Raw genomic sequence first — 21,318 nt, forward strand, 5'->3', positions numbered from 1 at the left:
ACTAACGCTGAATTTCACAGACGGGTGCTCAGGACAGACATTGCAACAGTGAGCAGTTATTATGACCCCCCAAAAAATTACAGAAAACTATGTCTCTAACAGGCGTTACTGGTGATTTATTAGAAGATATTGCCAACAAAGTCATTTTTCAAAACTCTCCAGAGACTAGAGGAAAGGTGACATTAATAAGATGTTACAATAATGCAGTGTCTAAAGCATAAAGAAAGCCTCTTCAGAAGTTTTTAAAGCAGTTAGCATTTGAAGGTGTAATTATGGGGGGGGGAAGAACTAAGCTTTGGCCCTTGTTTTTGCCTTTCCTTAACTGTAAGAGTTCCTTAGTGATCATTTTTCTGAAAGACTAGAAGAAAAAATGCAGTGCAAATTCATTATTTACAAAAAATGAAAAAAGATTATATTATTTTTTTAACCAAATCTGAGGTATGGTTTATATCCTGCTCATAGCTTGCAGGTAGAGAATTGAAAGCCTTTGTAAAAGGCCTGCCTGATAAAAGCTGTAAGAATTTGGTGTATACTATAGGAAAGATATTTTTTCAGTTGTGTTCTCTGGTTCTGGAGGAAAAATACATGAAAAAGAAGTAGGTCCTGTTGGATGTCCCAGAAGCTTCAGGAAGTGAATTGGACAGTACGCTGTTATTTTATTCCAGAATATAGTGAAAATTAATTTAATATTTTTTTTTCCCTCTAGAAGATTGAAACAATTGGTGAAAAATACAACTCATCTCCCTTCATCTATATCGTGAATCATTGCTTAATTAATAGCTAGTTACTCTAGCTGCTGAGATTTGCATATTGTTTAATTGTTATAGGTGCCAGGAAGACACTGGTTTGCAGGTGGACTTCCACAGCCTCCTAAAAGACAGGAAGGGCAGCAAATAAATCTTTGCAGTGAGATAAAAATTACTTTCATCCCAAACTCTTATAAAAGTCACGTTAATAACACAGAAGTTTTTGTACTAGCTAGCCAAGAAAAGCAGGGACATTCTATTTTTCTTTTTTTTCAAACAACGGCTCCGTTGTCCTTGACTCACCCCGTGGCGCCTCAGGCTAGATGTATTAAAGCAGACATGTTTTTTCTGCAGAGGTTTCCAAACACACCATATATGATACTGCATTCCAGCTCTAAGGGCGGCTTTTCTTTTCAGACAGATGTAGGTTACTACATGGGATTTATAAAATAAAAATTGTAGAAAAATAACTTAGGAAATGAAAGTGAATTGAAAGCGAATTTCATAGCAATGGAAATAAATACAAGAGCAACTCTTAAAATAGAGCACTGTTCCCTTGGTCTCCATCTGTTGATACAGGGAGCCGTTATAGGACAGTTGGAAAGTTAAGGTGGATTCTGGATTCTGTTCTGGGTCAAACACTTGCAATACTCTAGGTTTACAGCTGCGTAATTGGAAACTGAGCTTGAAGATAGTATTATCTACCAATAATAGCAAATAAAATTTAGCAGCAGAACAGAAGAAATCTCACATTCCTGCAACATCATCCCCTTCTCTTTTTTTTCCTGCTTTTGTTTCTGTGCTTCTCATACAAGCACTTATCTTGATGACTCAGCGGAAAGCTAGATTTGCTGAACATGCACAGGAAATTTCTCTTAAGTTCCGCACTTGGATGCTGAACTATTGCAGATGTGACGATGAAGATGCATATTAGCGGCAGTAGAATCTCAGGTAGTCGAGATGGTGGAAGCCCTGATTTGTATAAAACATCAGATGTTTTGCATGTTATCCCCACTTGCTGGAACTACAGATCTGCATTGAGTGGTTCACATGAAAAAGCTTTCTCAGGAATTTTTGCACCTCTTCTCTTTGGCTGATTATGACTCATGAATGTTCTCCCCTCCTTTTAATATGGTCCTAGCATTACAAGTGGTAGTGCCCCAGGTCTTCCGTCGTTGTTACCTTCTGTAATCTGTCCTGTAAGGTTCTGGACGTCAGTCTTCACGTGGCAGGCAAGGAAAATCTGTCCATTTTAATTGCAGAGAAGGGTACGGAGTCACCCTTCATGGCCACTGCATATAAACTTCCTTTCTTCTGGATGGAGCCAGCACACTGAAGTAGTGTTAAGAGCTCTTAATGCAGTCATTAAAATGGAATTAACTGAGCCCTTCAATAAAACATCATGGTAATTTATGCTCCTTTTAACTATTTCCTTATTTTGCTTTCATCACTGTTTCCAAATGCCTTTACAGAGCGTAAGCCAGGCTTTGCATGCCTGAGAATTCATACTCTTACTACACTTTGTAACGTGTATGAAGTCGGTCTGAGAAAGTTAACTATTTAGAGCAAGGAGCAGGGGTTGCCTAAGGCCTTGTTTGAAACACTGAACAGTAGAGATTCCATGATGAAGATTCTGCCCAACATTGAAAATATCCTTTTCTAGGAGGAACTTAGCTTGAGGTGCATCTTATCAACTGATCCTTTTCAGCAGGATTTAATCTAATTGTTTAAATGGGGATTAGCAGAATAGTCGATACTTCACAGCCCTGCTACTAATACTGTAACCTTGTTCTCTCTGGCTGTTAATTTCAATCCTTTCATTCTTTGGTGTTGAGAACAGCGGAGGCCCTGAGGGGCTTAAGAGTATTTCAACATCAGCCCATTTCCGTGTATATAAACAGATGGAAAAACATGTTATAATTCCCAAAGTGTAGCCACAATTAAAGTGATCTTGTATGTGCATTGTCAGTTTTCTTATTATGCAGTTAAGCTGGGAGGCTATAGAGAAGCTGCGATGGCTCTGTTTAAATCTGCAGCGGTTTTACAATATGCTAAGGACAATCAAATATTATTTTAATTAGTGGTTGCCTTCAGTTCCAGTGTGCTTTATTGGGCCATCAAGTAGCTGAGTCCATAAATCTGTATATTATAAATCTAATGCAGTAAACACCCCAGAATGGAATCTTAATAGCACATAAGCCTGAGACAGCTTGCTGTGAAATTTCCATAAATATCTCTGAAGGGGGTGTAGCAATATGAAGTGCATGAGAAATGAGAGTTTAAAAGAAGCAAACCAGCTGGCTTGTGTTACACACTAAAGTGAAACCCACTTATGTGAATAACTGACATGAATAAAACATTTATTGGCCATACTCCTAAGGGGCTGAACAGCTCTCTGTACCTACCAGGGAAAGCTGTATCTTGTCCATGAATACTCACCTTAAGACAATTTTTGAAATCACCTCTTTTATTCAGGAAATCATTTCAGTCTCTCGGTAATCTTGGGGAGATTCCGATTGGACACCAGAGGGAAATTTTTCACAGTGAGGACAGTCACCATTGGAATAATCTCCCCAGGGAAGGGGTTCACTCGGCCACGTTGGACACCTTCGAGAGTCATCTGGACAGGGTGCTGGGCCATCTTGTCTGGACTGTGCTCTTCCCAGAAAGGTTGGACTAGATGATCCCTGAGGTGTCTCCCAACCTGGGATTCTGTGATTCTGTAAATTTTTCAGGTTGCTAAGGTTGGTCACAAAGTACTGGCAAGTGTGAGAAAAACTACCTTTTAGCCTCGCATGATTCTGTGCTAGGCATTAAGGTCATGTCTATAGGTTTACCATGAAACAGCAAACTAATGTAAGCTTCTCTGAGTTACAGCTCAGTGTATGCATTGGAAAAAAAAGCACGTTCAAGTGTCTTATTAATATAATATAAATTAACAGTTATCAGCAGGACAAAAATAACACCAGTAGACTAAAAGGTCAGGATCAGTTCGTCGTTAGTGTAGCTGTGCTTTCCTCCTCCTGGAGAGTAAAGGGTGAGTTTGGCCCCAGATATGTTTTAAGATAACCTGGTGTACTTTAAAGTCACGGAGAGGCCAAGCACTATTTTATTTTGCATGTAGCAATACAACCAGTCATTCATACATAGCACCAGATTCATGCCCCATCAATTAATGTGCAATAGAAACACAGTACTGGTGTCTGTTTCCTCACCAATTTATTTCTGGTATTTCTATTGCTGTTCTTATCAGCCGGTTTCGTTACGAAGAGTTGAAATTCTGACCTCATCTGCTCAAAGTGACAATTGAAAGTAGCCTAGCGGGGTTTTCAGCAGTCTGTTGCAATTCCAAAATCATGGTACAAAATCATAGAAGTCCAGACTGGAAGGGATGTCTGGAGGTCACCTCCTTTAACCTTCTCTTGAACAGTAAGTTATCCAGAGCCCTGTCCAACCAAGCCTTGAATATTGCCGGTGAGGGAGATTCCACCACCTGTCTGGGCACCCTATTCCGATGTTCAGTTGTTCTCACAGTGAAGAATATAATCTTAACATAGACGGAATTTCCCGTGAAGCAATTGCTTCTTGTCTGTTGCCATACATCTTGGTGAAAAGAGTGCCTCCATTTTCTTAATAACTATCCTTTAGGTATCGGAAGACTTTGATTAAACACCCCCACCCCACCCTATCCCCTGAGCTTTCTCTCCCTGGGCTGAACAAACCCAATTCCTTCAACATTTCTTCATGTGCCAAGTTCTCCAACTCTCTAACAGTCTTGGTGAGCCTGCACGGGATCCTCTCCAATTCTTCCAATGTCCGTCTTGACCTTGGAGGTACTGAAGAAGCCCCACATGAAGGTAAAAAAGTTAGATATTAATGAATTTCACTTACCAGATGATTAACATGGCTGCTCTTCTGTTGTCAGAAATTCAATTACCAATGTTGTAATACAAATTCCTGTCGCAAATAGACATTCTATCTGGAAAACCCAGAGACACAAAGGGGCTAAGGGGCCCTCATGAAGTATCACCTACCTCCAGCTGTGTATGTGTGCACTTACCCGGCAGCTGGGAGGCATTAGGTTGGGAAAGCTTTACAAGTAAGAGAAGGTTCCTCTTGTTCGCTTTTAAAGCTAGTCGTGTGGCTATTTTTGCCCAGGCTTAGCTCAGGTGTAACGTTGAATGTGTTTACTAAGTGTTGTAACCACTGTTAGAACAAAATTTCACTTCTGTTGTACGCTCTGGCATTAAAGTCCTCGTGGAAGTGCCAGCACTGCGAACAGGAAGCGTTTTCTATCACTGAATGGATTTGGTGCGTTAGTAACTCCGAGGTTTGATTTTTAAACAGGAGAAAGAGTCTATACATAACTTTGCTCTCCCAGTGAAGTGTCATATATGCTGATTAATTAATGGTTATACACTGGTGCTTTAGAACCACACAGGGACAGCATAAAAAAGCATAGCTGGGACACTAATTTTTTTCCCAGAAAACCCATTCTAGTTAATCTCTTCCATCCTCCCACTACGTTCACCTTTAACATATGGCAGCTCTGTATCATGAGACTGGCACCTAAAATTAGGTAGGGCCTTGCTATGCTCCCTCCCACTCCCACCCACTCCTTGCATATGTATACAGTTTGTAAGGACCAGCTGTGAATTTTTCCCCTGTAAACACTGTTTTTCTAGCTTTTTAACAGGACTCTGTTCCAGCTATTCCACATTAGCTGTTATTTTCCTCAAGAACATTTATCTTACATTTAATTTTCCTGAAAGACAAGTAAAAGTTCCCAGATATTTTAATATTTTGGGATCTTTTCCCTTAGATGTATTAGGGTCTGTGATGTTTTCTGCCTTATACCAAAGGGGAGACAGTAATATTTGATTTAGGGTTATCTTTCAGCAGTTTATCTAAAGATCAGAAGTTTCACATGTAAGCATTGTGTGCTTCAGTGTGACAAAGTAGGCAATGAAAGTGCTCTGACCAGCACAGCTGGGTGTAGAATTGGTTCATGTTAAGTAGGAGCCTAAAGTCAGTACTTGCAAAATACAGTTAATAAAACCCACACATGACGTGTTCTGGTAGCTTTTGACATCATACATAACAAATCAGGCTTCTGATTGAATTGAATGAATTAATGACTTGTAAAGCCAGCTCATCATACTTACATATTTTATAATATTCTGTTTTGTTTGGGTTTGACTGGGAAGGAGCCATCATTAATTTTACTGAAAGCTGGGCATTCACAGAAACTGTTTATGATTTTATGACTGAACTATGAATAGCAAAGCATGTGTGACAGATTAAGAACTTCTGTAGTATAAACATTGATGTTTTCTAGCACCACAGCTAAAGGTATCATCAAAAAAGGAAACTAAATCACAGCTGATTTTACTTACTGCATGATAAATTGGGAAAAAAAAAAAAAGAAAAAGCTGCTCCTCTGGTAAGTGGACTTTAGACATTTCTGCTGCATTATCAAGGAAGGGCTGAAAACCCAGCCTGCTGAGGTGAGGTGTGTTCAGCTTCGCCTCTGCTGACCCGTTCCAGTATATACTAGTACGTTACAATATCCTAGTTATCTGCAGGTTATCTAAGTAGTGGTTGGAGTGGCCCTTCCTAGAAGAAATCAAGTTTGATAAAGTTCAAATCATAGCAGAGCTGATCGAGAAGTAACTTCTGTACATTTGTTTCAGTGAGTTCAGAGCAGCAAACTAAGAAAAACCATGAACGTGCAATAAAAATTCCCCCGGACTGGATCGAGTACCGGCTCTGCTGCCGACTCCCTGCATAGCGGTAGGCAAGTTAGTTGCACCAAAGTTATCAGTTATCAAAGTCATCATTGTAGGTGTCCCCATCTTAAAAACTGTGATGTTTTGTGGGTAGGACTGGGTATTTTGAGGCATGGAGTGCTCTCTTTTCACCGAGTTCAAAGATGCAATTACTTTCCATCTCTTAAAATTGGACCTTTCCTATTTTACACATCACTCAAAAACAGAGGTTGCTTTTGAAAATGTTCCATTTTACCTGTGATCCTCAAGTCCTCCTGTCTGAAAATAGAGGAAAGAATCATCGTATAGTCACAAGAAGTTACAAATATTTAAAAAAACTGGCTCAGCACTAACCAAGTGCTGTTGTTATACTTTTGAATGTATAATGATCCAAAGCGCTCTGCATCCGTCAGCTTAACATCAGTTGAAACACTTTCAGATGTAACTGTAGGAATTGGGGTAATCCTGACATTTTTCTTTTTGATTTTTGGATAACCAACTTGAGACATCTCAGCGAACTTTTATTTTCACGAAGTGCTAATGCCTGCCCTCTGAAGTACATGACTCTCTGCTGTGTCTCAGGTTGGTCACTGGGAATAAATATATCTAGAAGTAATAATCCTCTCTGAAAATTGTGCCCCCCGGTTGTTCTTTGTTCACAGTCACTGCTGAATGAAGAAAGACTTCTCATGAAAAGACAGAGCAGTGATCTAGTGTAAGACATTTTGCTAACTAAAAATTCTTGAAGACTTGCAGATAGCCAGGATAAGATGAAAATTCAAAGTGATTTCTAAAGTTTAGAAACGGTTGATTGCCAGATACTTGGGTTTTAGGGAATTCCGTTTGTCTGATTTTCACTGAAATAATTTTGCGTGACTATAAGGAAAATAATGTCAGATGTAAAACTAGGAAACTTGGCATTGGATTTTGTGATAATATGAGCTTGTAATGCAAGAATGTTAAGACCTTAAGCTGCTTTTGGTTGGGCATTTTTTTTTTTTTCCTGAGAGGTTGTTTGTTTTTTAATATCACGAACCAAAATGGAGAAACATTAATTCAGCCTCCACAGATACTGCACGCTCTGTCCAGGTTCTGGCCTATCATATAAGGCAGCTGTTAAAATTTCTTCTGTGAGAAAATACATGAAGCTGCAATGATTTTTTGCTCTAGACCTATAAATCCCACTGAAATCAGTGTGCTGATTTCTGTTCCCTCTGCTGGGTAGGACTGGAAATGTGGAAGTTCAGACTCCTACTAAGTTTTCCTGTTAGGACAGGATTTGGCACTTGTGGAATAAGTCACGTACATCATCGGTTCTGAGATCTCCCTGGGTTTTGGGAGAGCCGTCAGAAGCAGAACAACACACAGCAAGGTTTTATCAGTGTGTGTTTCATCTGAAACATGGGCCTAAGCCACGACTTAGGCTTTAATTCATTTCAGTACACATGTAGTTTAAACATAAGCCTTGAGCATGCTCCAGCCTGTGGCAGAAAAAAACTTGTGATCTTGGCCTAAGTCTGCAACATCTGTTTTATTAAGATATTAGGCCTGTGATGCTAAGACAGGACTGGCATGAAGTGAGCAAACTGGTTGTACAATTCCTCACAAAACTAACGCTGCTGATCTTTATGTTCTGATGCATTTGCAAATATACTGCAGCAGGATTTTTATGATGTTCACTTAGCGGCACAGGATTAGGCGTAACTGCATATATTAAAACAGCACTTTTAGAGTAATAGCAGTGGGCTAATACTGGGGTGAGACAGATTTCAGGTAGGGCTTTAAAACTGTGAAAAGTTTGCATATCCTGTCACTCAAACCTTTGGGCTTATTCAGCCTTGGCTCAGATCCTGCTGTTATTACTGTTTTTATTTTAGTTTGGCCCGTTTGTTTATTGTTGACAGTTTAGTGATGTAGGACACTACTTGCTATATAAATCTTCTTCCTAGTGATAACTGCCTTCTGAAATTGCTCACAGGCTCACAGATTTTTCTTAGTAGACAAATGTTTAATTGGTTTAATCAAGGAATGAATAGCGAGACTGTCTTCTGGTGTTTTGCTTTATACCCCTCAATCTTTAATTAATACTCAAGCAAAATCTGTGATCCCTGAGGGAAATAAAGAAACATTTATGTCGCCTTAGGACACAGTTCCAAGAGGTGATAAGTGCTCTCGATCTTATTGCAGCCAATACAAGTTAAGGTCACTGCCATCTTCCAGGGCCTGCCCAGCATCTCGTGGGTTGCTATTAGGTGCTGTGTGTTCCCTTGGAAATGTTGTCTTGAAAGCGGGTGTGGTCTGGGACCAATTTTAACAAAAAGGGTAAAGAAAAAATAATGTTTAATTTAAATAGTCTGATTTTGATAAATACAATTCAAAAACCCTTCCCAAAATGCTTATAGGTTCCATGTCTGGAAACTGTCCCTGGATGCTCTCGGGATTGATTGATTATACTGGCATCAACGTCACTCAGTTGTTTGATTTTTTCCTAATTGCTTATCTGCTAAATTAAAACCCTTTAGTTACAGTTCAGAGTAAGTTACTCCTTTCAGAGCCTCCCAGCATTTGCTCTTCAAAATAGCGAGTTTCCAGTTGCTTCACTTGGGATCCCCTTAGAGCATTTAACATCTGCGTTCCAGCCTCTGGCATTTTCAAAGGGGATACCAAACACGACAGATATCATGACTGGGTCTGAAGGTGTGTGCTAGCTCTGAGAGTTTATTGCGTGATAAACACTGGTTTGAAGAAAGAAAAAATTAATAACAAGTTTAAATTAATAAGGGACAACAGCAAAGTGTTAAAAGCACTGGCTCTGGAAAGCTGAGAAATAGTTCTGCTCCCAAAAATCATGCAATCCTACATAAAATTAGGACTGCACCTGACAGGCTTATGTGAATGCATTACCAGTAACTACATGATATGTTCCATTTACTTGTGCCAATTGTAAATACCGTCAGGTAGAGATCTGAGGGTAACAGAATTAGCACAATTCCAGCATTTAGGCTATCCAGTGTACCAAATCTTGCTGTATGGTATTTATCTGAACTCCACTATCACGGGAGGGGGCTGGGCTGTAACCAAAAGGTTTGCAATTACCCTGCTCTGCCTTCAGGAGTAGCAGCTCCCTGGCGCTCCCTTAGATACTCCATTGCCACCTGCTGGCTTGGGGAAGGGTAATTCTGCCTCACCCTAGCAAGAGGTGAGGGTCTAGTGCAAGCTAGGACTGCTCTATTTTTGTGCAGGATCTATTTTTGATGGTATTTTTTTTTATTATGCAGTGTTTCAGAAGGTGCATAAGGAATGTTGATCATGGACCAAGAGACTTGCATTCGCAAGTTAGAGAAGTAGGAGTAAAATAGAGGTGAACGACCTGGGCACCTTCTCAGAGGTGCAAGATTTGGGACAGTGGGTTTTAAAGAGAAAAAGTCATCCTTGCAAAGCAAAAGGCTATTCAGGCACAAGGGGAACAGAAACAGAAAGGCCCAGCATGAAAAGGCAAATGCAGTGATTAAAGCCAACCTTGCAGAGCTGCGTGTAGTCCTGCAAAGAGCTGCACAGACCGATTCTGTGCAAGAGCAAGCCAGGAAGATGATACAACCTCAGGATGAAGGATTAAGTTTCAAGATCTCCATTCAGTGGCATTGTTCTTTATTTTCCTGTTGCTCTGGACCTCACTGGCCTCCAAACCACCACTGCTTGGGGGCCGCAGACTAGCGTGTAGCGAGGGAACGCGTAGTCCCCCGTAGAGGTACTCATCTAGCAGATGGCATGTACGCCTTTCCCAGTCTCTTCAGAACTCCCCACTGGGATGCGCATGTCAGTCTAGAAACTAAAACAGCACAATATGGGATATATTTTGGGGTCGTATAGAGCATGTCCCCTTCCAGCCCATTGCACATACAACTAGCCGTGCTGTCTGCTACATTTTTAACCGATTATTTCAATAACTACAGTGAAAGTACTGAAGGTTAAAGCCTTCCGAGAGTGCAGTTTCCTGTGTCAGCCTTACGGGTGTCAGCAGCACTGCGCTGTGCCAGTGGCTGTGCCAAAATTTTCGATTGCGCGCAGATTGGTAAAAGCTCTGTCAAGCAGCAATACTCTTCAGTTGAGCATCGCTGCATTTTAAAGGGCTAGTGAAGTCTGGGAAATCAAAACATAAGATAGGATAAAATTTTAGGAAAATTAACACTGTGGATCAAATGGATTAGGCTATTGGGTGTGTTCACATAGGGAGGAAAATAGCTACCTTGGCTTTTGTGGTATTTCACAGGAGCAGAGTTCTGCTTTCACTTTCATCTTCAGTACTGCTCAATTTGGTGGAGCGGCACAGGGTTCACATAAGGCCAGAATTTGTCTTTCCAAGTTCAGATACAACTAAATTCTATTTGGCTCCTAATGAATAATGGTCATTGTGAGAGTTTGGCTGATTAATTGTTCAAGGCTGCATCTTGTCTCCTGAACAGATCTCAGACAAATGGATCTTGTGCAAGATTGCTCCTTGTAAACCTAAATAACCCTGGCGTGCTGGAAAAATTGAGCCAGGTGTTAGGATGTGGTCCCATGTCAAAATGGGAAAAAGAAACCCCCTAGCTTCAGAGAATACCGCATGACTGCTTTGTAGCGCAGCGTCCTGCACAGTGACCTACAGCAGTTGTGTTGTCTGCAAGACTCTCCACGAGTCCCTGTTAGGCTCCAGAGTTTGGCCCTAGTTGGAGAATACAATTTAAGGTGAAAAGCATGTCTTGATAATGCTCAAAATCTGAGAAAGATGCAGACATTTTTTCCTTTGAATTATTCTTTTCTTAAAAGGTTGTCTTAAGCTCTCATTTTAAAAGAAATCATTTTGCATGCAAATAAGAGCCATAAGGAGGGCAATTACAATGGTATTTTAAACAATTCGCTACCATTTCTTTGCCAAAAAAAATCCCGGTGTTCTCATGTTTTGTTTTTCCGAGCTCTAAAAATTGTCCTGCAATTTACTGATGTTAAAAAGACAGACTAAGCTACTGACATATTTCCAGATCAACTGTTTCTGTTTTCTAATAATAAATTGGGCTACGCTCTGATAGCAATCACTTGTTTGAAAACCTAAAAATCTTTAAATATTGTTAATTGCTCCAAAAAAAGTGAAATAAATCTTTTGAAAAAGAACATTTGCAAATGGAAAACGTTTTACGTTTAGAATTTGTAATGCTGGCTTTCAAAATATTCCTTTAATAGTCAAAACAGTTTCATCAATTAAGCAAAACCCGGAGGTAGATTTGAATTCCCTCTCACTTTTATTGCTGGCCCTAACACACAAATCAGAGCGGATGTATTTCTAATACAAGAATGTTCTGCAAACCAGTAAATCTGGGATTATCTCTTCAGACTGATTATGTCAAAGCTCTTTAGCCACAGCACTTTTGGAGAGCTAAAAATAAATAGCCGGGGTGGGGGGAGTTATACATTTATTCTGTACCTAAATAATCTGTGCGTATTGTGTGGGTCTGTCTACACGGTATCTGGACTTAATGTTTATTTATAAGAGTTCTTTTCCTAGTAAGGATTTTGGCAAAGGGTTTAAACCAAACTGTCCTACTAGAAGCGTCCTACGGGATAACGTCTGGTGCAAGTTTAAAAGACCTGAGTTCAAATCAGAAGTGTTTACTGCAGATTGGTATTAGAGCAAAATTTGGCCCCAAATATTTTGAAAATGGATTAAAACGATTTCTCTTCCACCCTACCGGTGATTAAACACTGTTATGTCATTGAACAGAGAAAATTGGGATCTTTATTTCAATGCCACAATTCGGCACTCTTAAAGATCTGGAGAGATTTTGCATTTAAATTGTACAAGACCAAGATGAAGTTCTTACAGCAGTTAGCAGAAAGACAGGCATGCTATCATTTGCCTCCTGCTCCCGAAGTATGTAGGAGGAAAATCTTCTGAAGAATAAACACTTAACAAAGAATTTTTTAATAGGTTACATCAAAGATCTGTGAATGCTTTTCCACATAACTCTTCTACTCCTGTGCAGATTCTCCCATTTCACAGGACTGATACTTGCATGCTCACAGGAAAATAGAGCGAAGGATGGAGGTACACAGCAGGTCAAGGCACGCTACGTGAGGAAGTCACATGGGAAAAAGTAAAATTTAAAAATAATGTTGTTCTTATTTAAATTCAGTAATGGATTGTTGAGAAAGGCTTGATTAAAGCAGGCAATATAAACACTTACATTAGTACTGCAGGCAATAAATCCTGCATTGGCAGAGCTGGAATGGATGGAATCCAGTTCATTCAGCTCCCATGATCCACAGGTATTGGCAGGAGTTCTCTGTCGTTATGCAGATAAATGAAACCGCATGCTGGGACTCTAATTTAGAGGGACATCTTCAGTATTAAGCCATAATGCTGACTTTTTTAATTAAAAAAAAAAAAAAAAAAAGATGGTGTTTCCTGGCAGTAGAGAAAACATTGCAGAAATATTCATTTTTCACTCTATATTTACAAATACAAACATATATTCGTAATACAAATATGAATACCTGTATTTCCCTGTGTTGTGGAATAACAGGAATGATGTTCTTGATTAGACAGAGTTCCTCTTAAAATGGAATTTTTTTCACAAATCTCTCAGAAAAAGATGTATAAGGACTCTTCATATTCATGGTGGCTATCGTCTGACTTTCTAAAGGTAAACATCGGAAGCTTTTGGAAAGTTGCTCTTATTCCTGGTGAGAATGGTGCATTCACTTTCTCAGAATGAAATGATGGCTGTACTTGCGAACGGTCAGTGTCTGCGGCGCTGTATTTTCTGTAGCTACATGGTGTTCAGTTACACTCTGGTTTAGCTTCTGTGCAATGATCTCTACAGCTCCACTAAGGCGATGCTTGTTTTTGTAATAGCCTCATGAAGGAATGGAGGCCGTCCAGTGCTGCTCTGACCAAAAAAAGCACTTATGCATTGCTCTAACACAAGCTGGAGCTTTTAGGGTCGTCGTTGTTTTAAGGATAACAACTGAGACTGTGGCCTTTATTTTCCACACCTTGTTTTTCTTGCTTGGTCCTTACTCAGGTCATTTCAATTGAAGTAGGGGCTAAATTCACAGATTACCAGTTCAGAGATAGGTTAATCTAGTTAATGCAGCTCAAGATATGATTTACCTTAGCATCATATTTACCTCTTGGTGAACAGTATTGTCCTCATCATATCCAACTTACTCTGAGCTCAGTATACTGAAATTAAAGGTGTGAACAGAAGGTAAGGTCATAGCATGATAGTGTTGACTGGAGAGGCGATCCCCATGCCCGTAATTCAGTGTAGGGGAACATTGTAGTGCAACGTTGACTCGTTTTCCTACTTTAACGTATCAGTTTCTGTAACTGGATATTCAAGAGAGCATTCTTGAAGGCAGAAAGAGAAAATCTATTTTCACTTGAAAAGGTAAATCTAGAGCAGTTCCATCATGGCACTTCATACTTAATTAAACCAGTGCACCTGAAAGGTGGCTATAGGCATGGGCTTTAGGCACACCATATGTTAGAAGTTGTGAGAAGAGCTCTTTGTCCTTTGTGGTGTATATTATACGCACAATATTTTTCAGCTAGTTCTTGTAATGAACTTATATTACAAAATTCATCTTTGCACTGACTTGACTGTAAAAACTGTGAATTTATTAGCAAGATTTTTTTAAGTGAAAAGAAGCTATTTCCTTTACCAAGAACACATTATTCCAGAAGGGAGAAGAGGCTGTGCCTTGCCCACACACAGTATGGCTAGCATGCATACCACCAATCATAAGGTGTGCAGCGTTCCCACCCGCTAACAGTGAGCCCATTCCATTTATCTGTCCTTACCGAGCCTTGATCAGGTTCTTTCCATTCATATAGAACCTTACCAAAAATTATAAAGCAGCTTAAACTGCATGTCAAATGTAGGGTTTAAGCCTTAAAAAGTAGTACTGACTCCCTTTTATTACAAGTGTTAAAGGCTGTGGAAGCATGTCCAGAATTTGGTCTAAAGGCCATGTAAAGAGCATCTGGTTTTGGATTTATTCATCAGCCTTTTTCTGCAAGAAGAGGAATGGCTTAATGAAACTAGAATATCAGTTCCTGTTCTAACAAACTGAGCGTATTTCTGCGATGTGATTCCACATTTGGTCAACTTCCTCTAGACCTCAGCCTTTAACTGCTGGGATGGCAACGTTGGTACCTTGCTAGCTTGTTGGCGTTTTGTAAGACTTGGCTAGTCTGGGCTGCACAGTGTGGATTGTCTACAGCTCTGCTAATGAACAGGCGCTGTCACCAGCCTGTCTCGGGAGTCTCTTACAAAAGCCTCTGATGTCTCTAATGCCATGGGAAATGGGACCTTCAGTCTGGGTTCTGGCACTCAGAAGGCTCCACATTTTGTTTGTAAAATCTCGTAGTTAGCAAGAAAAAGAGAATTCTGTGTTTGAGAGTGCTGTAATATCATTACAACTCCAGACTCAATCAGGTATTTCTTGTTCTGAGATTGGTAAACCTGTGGTTTTTTCTCTTGGTTCTTTTTAGCCATGTGACACAGACGACGTCATGGATCCATCCTGTAACAAGCGCACTAAGCTTGCTTGGCTCTGAGGATGATGACAGTGGAATAAAAGAGCTTCCCGGGTCCAAGAGCTGAGGACGTCTCTTGACAGAATGTAGTTTGTCCAGTTTCAGTACATTCGTGAGAAGATGCACACTTCTTATCTACATACCTTCTAGTCCAATGTAATAGTACCTGATGACGTTTGTCCCCTTCAAGTCTGAGGAAGTTCTGCCGTTTTTTAGGTGGGTTTATTCATGGGTGCTGCAAAAGATGCAGGCACTGCAGAAGTCTCTGTTCGGTCCTTAATCTGTCCCAGTTTGGCGTGCAGGGAGCAGTCTTATCTTAAGGCCTGATCTGGTCCTTTCATGACTTCTCTTGGCATAACTCCACTGACCTCAAGTGGAAGTTTCACAGCTCTGTCCAGCAGAAGAGTTAAGATTGGGACATTGGTTGCAGTTTCACATGGTGAATTCCAGGTAGTGGCTGAATGAAAGATGCAAGGTGAGCTTTTATCTTTTTTTAACCAGTGCTAGTGAGTGTAATGTAGATGCCTTAACTACTGAAAATTTTTATTTTTATGGAAGAAAGTTGCAAATAAGTTTTGCTAATAGAAATTTAGCAATTTATTACAAGTATTGGAGCCATGATGACTTTTAAAACAAATATTTTGTAAGATTCAGTTTGGGCTTTAGAAAAATGAGTCTTTGATAAGTTGTCAAGTGAAAAGAAACAGTTTTGGTAGAGGACATCATACTCTGTCAACAATATGAGGCAAGAATGAAAATTTTTCTACTTTTGTACTCTGCTAAGCTGATATATACATGCATCAAATACTTCAGTGGAAGCTGTGAAGTTTCAAGTACAATGAAACCTGTGAAACCACCTCCAGGATCAGCAGAAATCAGTCACCTCCTCAAAGCTGGTCTTTAAGTAGAACAAAATCATTATGTACACGTTGGTGATGATTTAAAGAGGATATAGAAAATGACAGGGGGTGCTGGCGCAATCTTAATGAACAGGTTTCACTGCACCTCTGTCGTGGTTTAACCCAGCAGGCAGCTAAACACCACCCAGCCGCTCGCTCACTCCCCCTGTAGTGGGATGGGGTAGAGAATCGGAAAAAAGGTAAAACTCATGGGTTGAGCTAAAGATAGTTTAATAAGCAAAGCAAAAGCTGTGCACGCAAGCAGAGCAAAACAGGGAATTAATTCCCTCCTCCCCAGGGGCAGGCGGGTGCTCAGCCGTCCCCAGCACAGCAGGGCTCCATCGTGCGTAACGGTGACTTGGGCAAATGCCATCGCTCCCAACGTCCCCCCCTCCCTCCTCCTTCCCCCAGCTCTATGTGCTGACCATGACGCCATACGGTGTGGGACACCCCTGGGGTCAGCTGGGGTCACTGTCCTGGCTGTGTCCCCTCCCCACCCCTTGTGACCCCCCAGCCCCTCGCTGGTGGGGTGGGGTGAGGGGCAGAAAAGGCCTTGGCTCTGTGTAAGCGCAGCCCAGCACATCCCTGAGTTACCAATGCTGTTTTTACCACAAATCCAAAACACAGCCCCATACCGGCTACTGTGAAGAAAATTACAGCAGCCAAAACCAGCATGTTTTCCACCCCTTATTCCATACCATTCACATCATGCTCAGGTCCCACACTATCCGGTACATTCTCGTTACCCACCTCCACCCTTCCATGCTTCGATATAATACACGGGTATCATTCCCTTACTCTATGGACCACCCCTGTAAAGTGTCCACAGAATGTCCACCAAGTTCATTTAGTCCATGACTTTGGGCTCCATGTGTTCCAGCGGTCACTGAGGGCAGGAGAGGTGGTGTGTTGGGTGGAGTTACTGGGCACCAAAGCCAGCTCAGCTCAGGTCACTACTGCACTTGCACAGCTTCTTGTAAGGCTTCTCCTCCATTGGTTCAGATGGTTCCTGCTACACTAATGCCCATAACGTGCAGCTCAAACCATGGGTTACAACAATCTAAAGGTATTTCCATTACAGTGTCCACTCCGGTCCTTTTGGGCCAGGTTATAGGGTTTAGCACAGACTATTTTAAATCTCATTATTCGCAGCACAGTATATGATGCCAGCTTTGTCAAATATCTTATTCTGTGCTACATTTTTCTGGAGGCTGTTTATATATATCTCTGTGTGTGTGTATATAATATAGATGATGGGTGTTGACTAATGAATGAGAGAAGGACCTGAAGCTTTGCAGCAGCACTGATGACTATGCCAAAGGAAAGCCCTGTCTCTGACCTTCAGCCCAAGGAGAACAGGAAGGTAACAGTGTGAGGCAGGCATAGACTTCAGTCTGCATTTTTCTGAGGAGTGCACTTAAGGACTTCCGAACATCCCTGGAAGGGTTCAGGCACACTTCTGCACTCTGGCTCACCTCTGCTGACAGGTACAAGGGAATGAGGCATTTTTTTGGAGGGCTGTTGCAGCAGGTATGGCACTGGATTTAAAAATCCTTGCACTCTGAGGAATGGATATAAAGACCAGACTTACCTGCAGTTATGGTGCCTGTGCCACACTCTCTGTCCGTAGCATGACAGAGCTGTGCCAAGTCAGGCACGCTGTAGCTGTTGATCCTTTTGAATGAAAAATAATATACAGTCTTTTTAAAACCCAGGTCAAGGCTCTTCTTTGAATAGCGTTTGGCCTGTGAGCTGTAGAGCACATCACCAAATGTTCTTCCTGGAGGAGCGAAGCGCAGCTCACAAGAGAGTTCTTTGCAGGCTTTGCTGGAAGTAGATGTCGGGATATATTGACTAAGCAAATAGGAAAATTTGTTTTGTACTTTTAACTAGGTCAGAACCAAATTATCCATGAATGTACACAGGTGATGTGGATTAGGAAGAAGAGCTTGCTCAGCAGACCCACAGGAACTTACATTTCTAAGAAAACTTCTCATAGCAATAACACATAAATGCGTTAGCCATATTTTGCTCCGGTTGCTCCTACAAGCTTCACAGCCGCCTTTGTGTTCCCAGGGAACACAATCTGAAGGGTCAGAGCACGTGCTTTGGTTTCAGGGTTGGACACTGGAGAAGCATTTTTATTTCAATCCCTTTTCTGCGAATGGCACAGCCTCGTGACCCATAGAGGAGATACATTGCTCTGAATTCCTTGCGATTTGTGCTGTAGCCTTAGTGGTCATTTGGATGCTTTATGACAGGCGTGTTCAGTTCATACTTCCGTGCTATCCAGCTTGCACATAGATTCCAGTTTTCCAATTCTGTTCAAGAGAGGTTTGAATCTCCGCTTGACCCTCGCAGTCTTGATTTATTCTGCTAGTGGCTCAGTGACAGCTAGCTGGGTCTTTCAAATGGGAGAAGCTATTTAGGGACAGAGAGTATGGATCAGGCAGGCTGCATGAGCAGAGGCTTCACGGAGAGCAATTTAAAGCTGTCCTTGTGTTAGATCAGCTGGAGGAGGACAGCTCTGCACACCCTGCTCGCCCTTCCCGGGGCGCTGGTAGCGGTCTCTGGCTCCGAGCATGCAATGCCCAGCCTGCTGTGCACGAGGGAGGGGGGCATCGAGGCAAAATGTTGGCCATCTGCCTGCTCTGCTTACTGTCTGCACCCACAGATGAGAACATTTCAGAAGCTTGGAGACTCTCTCTCCCTCTCTCTCATAAATTTGGCTAGGAATTAAAGACATTAGAAATAGATCTCTAACTAGCTGCTTCTCCGGTAAGCACTACGTCTTCAGATAACCTGCTAGTTCAAATTCTCTGTTATTGAGACTACTGTTTCATACCTACAATCTCCAGCTACAATCTCCAAATGTTCCAATCTATTTCTGTACGCTGGCATACTTGTTTCCTAGGTTATTTCTCTCTATCTCCCCTTGTCTCTTCCTTTCTGTGAAATAGTTTGTGAAATTATTTTGATTAAGCTGAACTGTGTATATTGAGAAAGTGGTTCTAGGATAACTTAAAAGAAATTTGTGAAGAGCGGTTGTCAACAAACATAACACTGTAAACAACAACTTTTCATTTTTATTCCAGAATAAAAACAATTTAAGTGGAAAAGAAATTAAAGTGCACGTTATATCCTTTAAAATAGTGAAACTACAGCTTTATAAGGGAATGGTCACGGGGGCATAAATGATTCCTGTACCTCTATTTATTTTCCGTGTAAAGGTGACATTGTGAAAAATACTGTCCTGGTACACACTGATGTTAATCTTCACCTGAATGCTTGCACCACACTGCCCTTCAAATCCTGCAGATATCCCCGTAAATTTAAAATGGCACATTCTCCCATCAAAGCAAAGAGCTTAACACAAATACCTACACAGTCATATTGGATGCTCGGCTTCGTAGGTGCTAAATAACTTGTAGCACTACTCAGTGTCTCAATAAATTAGATGATCCTTTTGTCACCCCCCACCAGATAAATACAAGCACGCACACATATTTGAGCTGGCCACTCCATAAACATCACTTAAATCCTCATAGCGGTCAGGCACACGTGCTGGCCGGTGCGTGGCCGCGCTGCTGTGTAATGGCTGCGCTGTGGTTTTCTACAGCAAAGTCTATAAAGGAGATATGGTTAATGTGTAAGTAAATGCATACGGCCTTTAGATTTTTATGGTCAGTTGGGGAGAAAAGCCAACAGCTGCCGTCTGCACACAGACATCTAATGCAAAGCAAGGACCTCCTTGGACCCAACCTTACAGCGCTAAATCTGTTCCCACACCAATTTCATTTGGAGCTGTAAGGACTCACGTGGGTTTGCAGTGGTGCCCGACTCTGTACAGAGAATTTCACTGTAAATTCTCAAGTAGTGTTATTCTCGAAGGATGATCCTGCTCGGCTTCCGGCTGGAAAGCTCCCTGTTTAATACCACCCCCTTTAAAACCATAACTGATGCAGGCTGCTGTTCCTCTTCGTACTCAAAAACATTTGTGGTGGTGGAAATCCCTTGTGTCCTTCAGAATGCAGGTTTCAGTGATAGAAAGTACTTACTTATGTAATTAAACAGTACAAATCACTTCTTCGTCTGCTTGGGCTATGCATGTTACTGAATCAGCTCGTGCTTATTTTCTAGGGCTGTTGTAGGCATGTGATGGGGCAAATGCCCAGCGGCTGGCCAAGGAGAGGGAACAAATCCCTGCTCTAACATCAAACTTTTCAGGATTGCCAAAATCCAACTTTTAAAGGAAGCTGAAAAAGCAAATCAGCGTTGCTGCAGTTCCTGTGCAGGTCTCTGTGGAGCCTCGCATACTTTACTTACATTCCCCATGGTTGTAGTTTAAGGAACAGAAACTAATAGGATCCAGCCTAGAGATCAGCTGGAGGCTCGAGCCTCTGCTGTAAATTAAGGAATACAAAATTACTTACACTAAAATGAGAAATACAATAAAATGGGAGTAATTCCTGCAACTTATCCTTGTAATTTGCTGGTTACTTCAGAATATATTTGCCTCACGGACACTATCCGTTGGGTGGCCTCATCTGCTCCTCAGACCAAGTGCAGTCAAGGTTACCTCGAGCACCGGCTGCCAGAGCCAGGTTTCACCACGTGTGTTTTGGCGTGGAAGATAAACCTGACAAGCCGGAGTACCGAGAGACAGGTTCAGTCAAGCAAAGTGTTTAATGCGGGTTGATCTATCCCACGTAACGTTCACCATCTATTTAAATGCTTCTCGTGACAGGCTGCTTTATGAACCTGAAACAAATGATCTAGTAGATGCTTCTGACAGGCAGGAGGGTGTCTGTTGGAATTAAGTTAAGGCAAGGAAAATCCTTTAAGAAAAGTGTTTGCAGTTGTGGAACAGGCCAGGCTGCGCAGGACTGACAAGTGGGAAAGGCTCTCCTGAAGCTCAGCAAATATTGTTATGACTTGGCCTGTGAAATCTTGACTTTTCTGGGAACTGATGGGATTCTTAACGCTCAGCTCAAGAAACTCACTGAGTCAGACAGCTTAATGCTCATTCCAATCCGAGCACCAAAATTCGGTGTCCTTTCTTGCCAGTACTGCTGTGAGTGACTTCCGTACGGCTCTAGCTTACGTCAGTAACAGACCTCCCAGCCAGCTCAGGAGCCTTTGTTTGCCTCCGTGCTCCGGGACCTCGCGTATCACCCATCCCACCCTGCCCGAGGAGCGCCAGCTTGAGCTTCGGCTGCTCAAACGAGCGAGAGACACCGGGCAGCTTTGCAAAGATGTTTAGCAGCTTAACGATGTTGATGGAGTTAATGGGAATTAGGCACCTAACCTACTTAGATGCTGCT

At 41.5% G+C, this 21,318-nt stretch overlaps 1 protein-coding gene across 11 annotated transcripts in view; it reads left to right on the forward strand.

The window, feature by feature from the left end:
* Positions 1 to 19,111, forward strand: part of STXBP4 (syntaxin binding protein 4) — a 78,614-nt gene extending 59,503 nt beyond the window's left edge. For 9 of the 11 annotated variants that reach the window (XM_064467027.1, XM_064467030.1, XM_064467026.1 and 6 more), the window contains one exon: positions 15,051 to 19,111. In XM_064467027.1, coding sequence (XP_064323097.1) covers positions 15,051 to 15,162 — 112 coding nt within the window. In that variant the 3' untranslated portion in view covers positions 15,163 to 19,111. The remainder of the gene's footprint in view (positions 1 to 15,050) is intronic. The other 2 variants (XR_010375426.1, XM_064467032.1) reach the window with 2 other exon arrangements.
* Positions 19,112 to 21,318: the final 2,207 nt, after the last annotated feature.

The sequence above is a fragment of the Phalacrocorax carbo genome, chromosome 16 (assembly GCF_963921805.1).
Source record: "Phalacrocorax carbo chromosome 16, bPhaCar2.1, whole genome shotgun sequence".
NCBI classification, from domain to species: domain Eukaryota; kingdom Metazoa; phylum Chordata; class Aves; order Suliformes; family Phalacrocoracidae; genus Phalacrocorax; species Phalacrocorax carbo.